Source organism: Genypterus blacodes, unplaced genomic scaffold (genome assembly GCF_046128005.1).
Source record: "Genypterus blacodes isolate CSIRO-AG114 ecotype Tasmania unplaced genomic scaffold, CSIRO-AGI_Gbla_v1 ptg000070l_1, whole genome shotgun sequence".
Taxonomy (NCBI): domain Eukaryota; kingdom Metazoa; phylum Chordata; class Actinopteri; order Ophidiiformes; family Ophidiidae; genus Genypterus; species Genypterus blacodes.
The window spans coordinates 4691327-4701893 of NW_027466880.1; the positions used below are offsets into that span (position 1 = coordinate 4691327).

The 10567-nt window shown below is 40.2% G+C and overlaps 1 protein-coding gene across 1 annotated transcript; it reads left to right on the forward strand.

Annotated features, from left to right (window-relative positions):
- Positions 1-1592: 1592 nt before the first annotated feature.
- Positions 1593-9900, forward strand: wdr1 (WD repeat domain 1). The gene is made up of 15 exons (XM_076156478.1): positions 1593-1727; positions 2720-2841; positions 3105-3195; positions 3289-3436; positions 3915-4095; positions 4677-4754; positions 5256-5336; positions 5878-6111; positions 7050-7142; positions 7341-7492; positions 8006-8093; positions 8211-8321; positions 8429-8602; positions 8692-8836; positions 8988-9900. Exons 1-15 carry the CDS (start codon positions 1712-1714, stop codon positions 9092-9094), a joined length of 1821 nt encoding a protein of 606 aa, XP_076012593.1. The 5' UTR covers positions 1593-1711; the 3' UTR covers positions 9095-9900.
- The last annotated feature ends 667 nt before the right edge of the window (positions 9901-10567 follow it).

Genomic DNA, 10567 nt, shown 5'->3' on the forward strand with positions numbered 1-10567 from the left:
GCTTTGCTAGTTCAGATGACGTCACTGTTGAAACTTCATATTGGATGGCATCACCTTGTTTCTTTGATGACATAATTATTGGTTATTTAAGTAGAGTGACAAGAGGTGACACATTTATGCTGAAGAAGGACCAAAGATGTGCCCCAACAGTTTTGGGATCAGTTTTTCATATACAAAAAGGTGCGGATACATGACAATATGAATAGACGATGAGGGTGATATTAGGTTGGTGTGTAAAGGGCGTTGCAGTTATATGGGACTGCTTGTGTCCTGTTATCTAACAGATCAAATAAAATAGTGTTTTAGAAAAGGTGTGCCCAATTAGGTTTTTTTTTTATTCGGTTTAGATTTAAAATGTGGCACTGCTGGGACAGCATAAATTCTACCGAGGGGACACATGACAAAAAGAAATGTTGGAGCCCATCAGCTACAAAGGTAACAGCATAAAACATGTTGCCATTACTCGGTTCAGTATACAGATTCATGTTTTATTTACACAACACACACATTAATAAATAATATAGCATATACATACAAATCGTTTCGCAATTGTTCATGAGGGTCAAACTACCTGACATCCTGATGTTATGGTAATAGTTACAATTATACACACATTCAATAACTTGAGTTGTTTACAGGCACAATGATTGAAACAGTTCAACCTAAAATTGTTGCTGTACCTTTTCTTTCTTTGTGCTGATGAAATTAATAAACTTCATTTGAATGTCCACCAGGATATGCTGTTTGGGATTCTACCACATCTGAGAATCATTCACTTTGGGTATTACAGTGAGGTTACTTTGGTTTCCAACACAAACTTGGTTAATAGGAAAGGTGCCTGGTGTAGCCTTTGCAATGAATGGAGTGGAAGAAAGCAGTAGCAAGGTTATGGGGCAGAAATAAACTGTAAAATTTATATTACAATTGTGCAATTTGTATTACATTGAACATAAAAAAGTGCATTTAATTGATATTTTCTAAATTATTGCAGTATCCAAGAAGTGATGCCTGTTTCCTTATACTGACCAAAATTGGCAGTTACATCCCATTTATCGTTAAAGTGTTTCAACATTTGCATTTACTGCAGAGGTTGTTGAAATAGTTAATTCTGGAGTAGTTGGGGGATTCCCAGAGTAATATTCCTTGCAAATGATGCTGTGTATTTGAACACGTGGAAGGTAATATAATCGGTAAAAATCACCTTTCAGAGATGTTATACTGTCGCACTCCTTAAAAGGCCCTAGTTTACATTGTTGGTTTGACAATTTGACTATTTCGTCATGGCGTTATTTGCTGCGGATATCGGAGCCGTTTATGCCCCGTCTGCAGTCTCTCAGGCGGACACTCCACCGTGTACAAAGGCTGTCTACGATTAAAATTCATCCTAGCTAGCGAGACTTGAACCCACAACAAACCAAAAACAAACATATCCACATCCATCAACCTCGTCAGGGTTCATAATTGTATAGGACTGAGGTGCGTCTGCGGCTTTATGTGCGGGGGAAATAGCCCTTTGTGTAAGGCTTGGCTAGTGGCTAGTGTGGCTGACAGGCGCGGCGTCGGGGCCGAATTTACCATATTTGGGCAAAGCCAGGCAGAGAGAGCGCTCCTGTCACTTCCGTGTTTGTTTGATCAGGGAGTGCACACAGCCGCTGCTCCACAGTTCCATTCATTTGAAGGAGAAATCGCATTCGAGTGAACAACAGGGAAAATGTCGTGCGAACTGAGTAAGTCTCTGTTTGTTGTGGTAATGGACGAGAGAATATGGGGAGGAAACGTCAGGGGATTTGGCAGCATTTCGGTGCAGATCAAGCTTGCTAGCCGCAAGCCAGTTTGCTAACCTCGCCCATAGCTGCACGATTTTGACATTTAATCTCGCCACTGAAAGAAGGAATTCCGGTACTGCCAACAACGGCAACAGCAACTTGCTTTATGTAGACCCGGTTCTGAAATGTTACTTCGTGCTGCGAATGTTCCTTGGTTCCAATTGGCTACCCGATACAGAATGTACCTTAGGCGTTAGCCAGACAAGCTAACGTCACTTTTGGGGAAATAGTTGCCCACACAGCGCTTTGTTATGACATGTTCGCTATGCTGTCAAGAGCCTCCACTGGGAGCAGCGCACTAACCACATTTGACTGTGATTTATATACATAAGAAAACAACGATTTGTGTCCAACACTATTGCAAAGAGAAATTGTCTCGATGCCATAGATGCACCTGTATAACATAAAATTATTGTTGACACTATGATTGCTCTATATCGAGTTAGTTTTAAATGTTTGTCCTATTGATTGGCGAACCAGACTATCCCATGATTGAAGTGACAACATAAATGAGGTGATCGGGTTCAACCACATAAATTAAATGTCTAATGAACAACACTGCATTGTTTCATACATCAGAAGAGATCTTGCACAATGCGCCATTGTTACAGGACACTGCGTTATGGAACAAATGATGTGGAATTTTGTCTTGTTGTTGTGGTATTGAATAAGTTGTGTAAAAATGTATGTCAAGGATTTTGTTGTGGTTTTCCTGTCTGCTAGCTAGCCAAAGGAAGTTATTTAGTGTAATTAGGGATTCAAGCACGAAGTGATGGGAATCATGTTGAAATGACTGGGATTGTTTTATGAATGTTTGTTGCTGTAAAGTTGAATTGGGTATGAGTGTGCTTCTCAGTTCTGCTTCTCAACTTTGTCATTATGTCTACTTTCAGAGCATGTTTTCGCCAGTCTCCCACAGATGGAGAGGGGAGTTGCAAAAGTGATCGGTGGTGACCCCAAAGGCAAAAACTTCCTCTATACCAATGGGAAGAGCGTTATCATCAGGAACATTGATGTAATTGTTTATAAGTACCATATATTGCATGTAGTTGAGATTTGAAGGGAAAGTAGATATGTAAAATATAATTGTTTTGATATATAGCTCGAAAGTTCAGCTTTGTTTTTTATAGATAGTAGTAGATGGTTTAGATAGTTCCACAAAACACTTGTCGTAGTTCCACAAGCTACAATTGAAGTTTTATGACAACCAACAGCATTATGATAAGATCGTATTCCTTCTGAACTTTCAGTTGATTTTGTGGTTCTCATCTTTGACAGAACCCAGCGATAGCAGATATTTACACGGAGCATGCCCATCAAGTTACTGTCGCCAAATATTCCCCCAGTGGATTTTACATTGCCTCTGGCGGTAAGCAACTGGCTTTTCCTTTATATGAGCACACCGTTTCTAGAGTAATGCTAATACTATATATTGTTCATTGTTGCCTGTAAAACCCTATAGATGTATCAGGAAAAGTCAGAATCTGGGACACCACCCAGGCGGAGCATTTACTCAAGTATGAGTATTCACCTTTTGGAGGCAAGATTAAGGACATCGCCTGGACTCCGGATAATCAGAGAATGGCTGTAGTTGGGGAGGGACGAGAGACGTGAGTAAACCCCTGTTCATGTGCATAGATGTAAAATATAAAAATCCTGCATCATTTTGTAAATTGATGCAGCGGTTTGAATTATTTTAGGAACCTCCTTTTGTATTTTTCCCCCAATACCCCCAAAGATATCCCCAAAATAGGAGGTGTGTTTGAAGAACCTCATTCCCTAAACGTTGAGCAAAGCATTTTCCATATTCATTCATTGGCGTAAACACAGCTGATTTCAGCAATTTTAATGTGCAGCCCAGAAATTGAGTAAAGCACCTGTGGATATGGTGACTTTGACCCACAAATCCTTTGGCGAAAGCCACCTTGCTTTGAACCTTCTATTCATTGCAACCATAAATCTTTTTTTTCTGTGAACAGCATTTTGTCTTTTCATCCTGAGAGGTTTTCAGGGTTGAATTGAGAACGATTTATTTTTGGACCCCACTCAAGTATTCATCACTTCATCTTGTGTGTGCACACCCCTCAGGTATGCTGCTGTTTTCCTGGTGGACACTGGCACCTCTGTGGGAGATCTGTCTGTTCACTCCAAAATCATCAACAGCGTAGACTTAAGACAGGACCGCCCTTTCCGCCTTATTACTGGCAGTGATGACAACTCTGCTTCCTTCTTTGAGGGACCTCCCTTCAAGTTCAAATTCACAATGCGCGTAAGTTTCAGAGATTTCTCCTAAGGTTTTGAGGTTTTTGAAAAATATCTGTATGTATTGTCAGAAGTTTTCTTGTGGAACAGTAGATCTGAAAATGTGAAGAAAGAGGATAGGAATTGGATCTGCAGTGAACCTGTGGACTGTAACCCAACAGGCACACCAAATGCTCATCTTCAGTACCTGTTCGAATAGTCCTCAGCAAATGTAGGATCAGCCTGGAGATTTGCTTGTTGCTTTGATCCTGTTGTTATACTTAACTTCTTGAAATGACACCTACTTAAAATTACACTTACTATGGATTCACCCATGCAGAGACAAAGACACTGGGAGACATGTGATCCCTGTTCTTGAAGCTTGGTATACAAGTATGCACCTAGGGAAATAATTCAAAGAGGCAGGGCAGAGGAGAGAAAGTTTATGCAAAACTGTTAAGTCGATGAGTCACTAGACACTCCTCTTTCTTCCTCAACTCTTATTATATATATCCAAAGCCTTGACTTATAACTGTATGATCATTGTCATGTCAAATGCTTTCTTCGATAAAATGATATGTGACTTTTCCCTCCTGGGTGACTTTGCAGAACCACGACCGGTTTGTCAACTGTGTGCGTTTCTCTCCAAATGGAAATCTGTTCGCAACAGCTGGAGCTGATGGCAAGGTGAGTTTTGGGGGTTGCCTACTGTTGGCATGTGGCAAATATCATCAATTACGTAGTTGCGTAGATGTTTGTTTGCTTACATGTAAATGAATAATCAACGTGTATATCATTACCAGCCAGTGCCTGGCAAACCAGGATGAGTAGCAAAATTTTAATTTTATTGCTGCATTTGTTCTCACAGTTGCATGAAAGATTGATTGTGGATTACATTCACATTCTGGTAACATCAATTTAATTGTTTTTTAATAATCTTGTTTACTAAATTCCAGTAATACATATACAGTACATGTTACTGTCACCAGCAAAAGAAAAATGTTTATCTCCGTTATCTATTACAAATGTATGGCTTCATGATGTGATCGTGCAGTTTCAATGGTGACCCGACTGGTGCATCTCCTTCTGCTTTTCGTTTGTAAAATGTCATGATGTTATCGTTCAAAATATGAAAATGGAGCTTTGGAGAAATGTTTTTTTTTCTCTTTACGCCTGTCAATTCCACAGATTTTCCTCTTTGATGGAAAGACTGGTGAGAAGACAGGAGAGCTGGGTGGACAGAAGGCCCACAACGGAGGAATCTATGCTGTAAGTGGAGCTTGTTGAATGTTTGTAAATTTTGTTTCCTCAAGTCAAATATCTGCTTTTGTCATCTTCTTCCCTCCTATGGTGAGTTTTTCCAAAAGAGCTGTAATTAGAGTTTGTATACAAATGGGTTTTTTCCCTACTGAAATGAGAGACCCATTTTTTTCTGTGTTGTATCCCACTGTAATAGTTTGTTTGGAATTCCATTTGCTATCCCCTCTACATCTGTGGTCGGATTTTTACCGAAGCTGTTTGAACCAATGTCATCTTAATCAGCACAATGTATACGATTAAAGTTAAATCTTACATAACCACTACTACCATATGGTATGCTTGGTGTCCTGAAAAATGCAAATAAAATATTACAGGTAAATACAAATCTATGCTATGATGTGTATAATTACTAAAATGGGAATTGGACTTTAAGAAGACTTGTGCATAGCTGTGTATGTAATGTTAGTGTTGGTAACTTTCCATAGCATGTACAACTTTAGTCACACACACCTTAGAATTGAAAATTTTCCCCCCTGTTCCACATTTGTAGGTCAGCTGGAGTCCAGACAGCTCCCAGCTGATGTCTTCCTCAGGAGACAAGACTGTTAAACTCTGGGATATTCCTGCAAATAAGGCTGTCACCACCTTCAACATGGGCACTGAGGTGGCAGACCAGCAGCTGGGCTGCCTGTGGCAGAACTCCCACCTACTCAGCATCTCCTTGTCAGGATACATTAACTACCTGGACAGGAACAGCCCTGACCGCCCCATACGCATTGTAAAGGTCAGTCTCCAAGGCTTATAAATAGGCACTAGATACACTGATAAGTTTCTGTTGTAGAAATAGTATGGAAATAAATCAGGAAGTCAATATCGAAAATGCTAAACATTGCACTCGCAGACATGTATTGAGGTTGCAAATATTTATTAAAATTCAGATCACATTCATATAAATTTGCAAATCTGGATCTTGATTTGAAAAACAAAAGAGGAATAAAAAATCTTTGAGCTAATGTTAAACTCCAATAAAAGGTCTCTGTAGATTGTTTTATCTGTTTATGACTGCACACTGTTTTGTCAACGTGGCCCTGTAGAGCCCACAAACAACCACGTGGTGGCACAATGTTGCTATGCTGTTGCTTTGCTGTTGCCATGATGTCCTGGCTGCAAATAAATGGAGAATATAGCAAACCTGAAACCACTGTAGCTAATGATGAGCAAAACTGATCAGCGAGCTCTGCATCTCGCCTATGTGGGCGCAATTCCCAAGTGGCTCAATGCTACGTATATACATATATGCACATTTGAATAACATAAATAAGAACTGGTCACCACAGTCCTACTCCGTAGTTACCTGCTGCTTTTGTGTGTAAACGCCATCAGATTGACATCCATAGCTTCCCAAGTCATCAGCTGCCCTTCATAAGGACAAAGCAGTCCTTTTTTTAGACTTGATCAAATGCCGACAAGAAAACCCCAAATGACTCTTCAAGCTCCATTCCCTCAAAATATCACTTTGTAATTGTGAGCTCCAGAGTCGAGCTTGATCTGCTTGTGGAATTATTGTTGAAGAAAGATTTCTAAAATACTGCCCTCTCTTTTGAAATGTTTATCTGTCATCTTTGGGTGTTGGCATTCTAGACAAAATGATTGCAGGCTCATCCTGGTATTGGAATTAAGAGTCATATCATATCCAAAATAATTCCATTCTTCATCCTACAGGGTCACAGCAAGTCCATCCAGTGTGTGACGGTTCACAAACGTGATGGCCGTGCATACATCTACTCAGGCAGTCACGATGGACACATCAATATCCTTTCACAACTGAAATGGTGCCAAGGGCGCTCGTAAGCTTGTTATGCTCTGTCAAGCACTGCCCAATTGTTGTACGTATGAGTCCAATCATTGCACTCACTTTGCACCGCAAACCAAGATGTGTCGAGTCTCTTTCTCTCTGCAAAAGCATTAAGCGCAACACTTATAATATTTCTTAACCTCCCCGCCTCACATTACTGGGACTCAGAAACTGGGGAGAATGATTCCATCTCAGGGAAGGGCCATGGCAACCAAGTGAGCAAAATGGTGATGGATGAAGACAACGAGCTGGTGACGTGCAGTATGGACGATACAGTGCGTTTCACCAGTACCGCCAAGAACGAGTACAGGTGCAAGCCATTACATGTTGCTCTTAAAAAAAGAAAACTAAAATGGATTTTAGTTAGCAGATCAAGTTTGGTTGACTCGCCTGCTGCCATAAGGAACATTGGTCATTGTGTTATGTGCTGCTATTTCCTTGCAATACTTTTCCCTGTATCGTCTCTGAATGGGAAATGTTTTTACGTGAGGTAGAGGCAGACATAGTATTTGAATCTATGTAAATAGTTTTCTATGCTTTCATTCTCTTTAGTCTGTGTTGAGGATTTGTTAGCAAGTTTGTTATTGCAGATGCAAGTGTCTCAGATCAAAATGTTTTTAGTCAAAAGCTGCAGGTCTAACCTGAGTTGTTATTTTAAATAACAGACGCAAGAGACTGTTCACAATTCAGGCCACTGAGGCATATCTGTGTTTTTCTATTTTCTTAAAAAATAATATTGCTCTCACATATATATTATTTATTTGTCTGTGTTAAGTGATATGCTTATGTATTATAAGTAACCATGATGATGATGATTTCACAGTGCCTCCGACGTGGTGAAGATGGATTTCCAGCCTAAATGTGTGTCAGTGGCACCAGGTGGACTGACGCTGGCCGTGTGCATCGGGCAGGTAATCTTATTTTGGCATTTGCTGTGTTTAAGCTCATGCGTAAAATGTCTCGCTCCTCCCAAACATTTTGGTTTCGGTAAAAGTTGTAGACTGTTGCTTATCTCTTGTTTTCCCCAGGTTGTGTTGCTGAAGAACAAGAAGAAAGTATTTACATTGGAGAACCTCGACTATGAGCCCTCGGCTGCAACTCTCCATCCTGGGGGCAGCGTTGCGGCGGTGGGCGGAGAAGTAAGTGTCCAATTCAAATTATTTTTACCAAATTTTCAAGTTGTATGTGAAACTGTCATGCAATCATGTGATTTTTTTTGTCACTAATCTTTACCTTTCCTCCTTAGGATGGCAAAATCCGTCTCTTCGCCATCCAAGGCAACACTCTAAAGGACGAGGGCCAAAGTGCAGAGGTCTCAGGGTTGATCACAGACTTGGCCTACTCAAAAGATGGAGCCTACCTTGCTGTCACAAATGACAAGAAGGTCGTCACAGTCTTTACTGTGGCAGATGGCTACAAGGTAAACATTTCAGTCCTGTACATTTTGTATACTGAATGTCTTAGTTGTGCTTTCTTTCCTTATATTTGTTTCTTCGCAACCCCCCCCAGGTCAAAACAGACTTTCATGGACATCATGCCAAAGTTGTGAACTTGGCCTGGTCACCTGATAATGAGCATTTTGCTACCAGCGGGATGGACATGCTGGTCTTCATCTGGACAGCCAGCGATCCAGAAATCAGGGTTAAGCTCATGGGTAGGTCACACGGCTGCACAGGCACATTCACTCGGTCATGTTTAATGTATTCGGCACATACCGTCCTTTATTGTTGTTCTTGTAATTGTTTGAAAACCTCTCAGCTTAACCCAGGTTGTGTTGTGCTTTGCTTTGCTTTGACACTTTGCAGAGGCCCACAGGTTGCACCACGTCTCTGGCCTGGCCTGGATAGACGAGCACACCATAGTCACCACAGCCCATGACGGTACCGTCAAGCAGTGGACGGTGAAATACTGAGTTGCAAGCAAATAACCACACCTCTCCAAGGACTACTGTAGACGCCAACTGTTCTTCTTTTAAACTGTCTTTTCAGTGTCTAAATAATGGTCTCTGCTGTCTGTAAACATCTAAGTTGTAAATGATGATGGAATGGTCATGGCAGGGAAGCGCTTCTGTCAAGAAAGATATCAAGCTATATTTGATGGTAATAACCTCAATTATAAACACAGGGACAACATATTGAAAAGTACAACGTAACCATGGGTGCTTTTACATCTTTTTGTGCTTTATGGAACCAGAAAATATTTGTAAGCTTAACATTCCATAGGTAAATTGCCACACTGAAAAATCCTTGTCTCAATGCATCCTAATTCAGAGGATTAACCAAAAGTGAGTTTTTATTTATTTTGCAAAACCTGGTTTGAAAATGAAATGCAAAATATTTGCTCTGGTGGTTACATTCCTGAAAAGAGAAGTACTTGGTTCTGCATTTGCTTGTGACTTTTTTTAATTGTTTCAGGCAGGCTTGAATCACGGTTTTTAAGGGGATTAGCATTTTTGCTTTATCCTTGGTTTGCGTGATATTTGTGATTCAGAATGGGCTTTCTTTGATTGGGATGAAAAAAAAGAAAGTGAAAAGAAAAAAATCTATACAATCCATCGAAATGCTGTCACAAAGGTTGGGCGGGTGTTATTGCTGTGTTTTTGTTTGGGCCCTTACTGTTCTCGATTCACTTTATATATTTTTTTCATGTCTTTATGCATCTGCTTTCCCAAGATGGAAGTGATTAACAATAATAACAATAAATACACTTTTTATGCAATTTCTCAGTTGTATCAATTTGAAAATACCCATATTTTTCAAAGGATTGTTCTGTTTTCTGCACAATTGTTTTTTAATGCCACTGCATCTAAAATATCTATCCTCAACAGCTCAAGGCATCTGGAAATGTCTTGAAGAAACGGCAATGTAGAACTGCAACAGCTATTTAGATGAGTGCCAAAACTTGATATCTAAAGATGTGGATGGTGCCTTATCCAAAATTGGTATTGTGCAAAATTTTCACAGCGGGAGCTCAGAATATGCTTCCACTGACAGAAAAGGGAAAGATGTGACCTAGCTGCTGAGCTTACTCCAGATTATATATATTATATTTTAAAAATGGAGAGACACAAATAAAAACAACCAATATCATTGTGGACCTGCAGAGGGCACCATGCATAGGCAGAGGTGGATGCTAGCCTTACTAATCCTAAACCTATTGTGCACATGAGCAATAATACAGCATCAATTAAGGAGACAATGTTGGGAATGAATGAAACTGAACGAGCGCTCTCAGCCTCGTCCATCCCAAGCCAAACGCTGAAACCAACTGGACCATTTGAAGGGACCGTGTAGGACTGAAATACTGAGTCACTCCTACACTCACTGAAATACTCTCATGCATACTAGTGAAATGCTCTTTACTAATAAACACATTTAACACTAAT

Excerpts from the sequence above, each read along its gene's own strand:
- wdr1 (XM_076156478.1), top strand. Across the intron at positions 5,337-5,877 it reads ACAACGGAGGAATCTATGCT|GTCAGCTGGAGTCCAGACAG; the intron begins GTAAGTGGAGCT and ends CCACATTTGTAG. Across the intron at positions 8,603-8,691 it reads CTGTGGCAGATGGCTACAAG|GTCAAAACAGACTTTCATGG; the intron begins GTAAACATTTCA and ends AACCCCCCCCAG.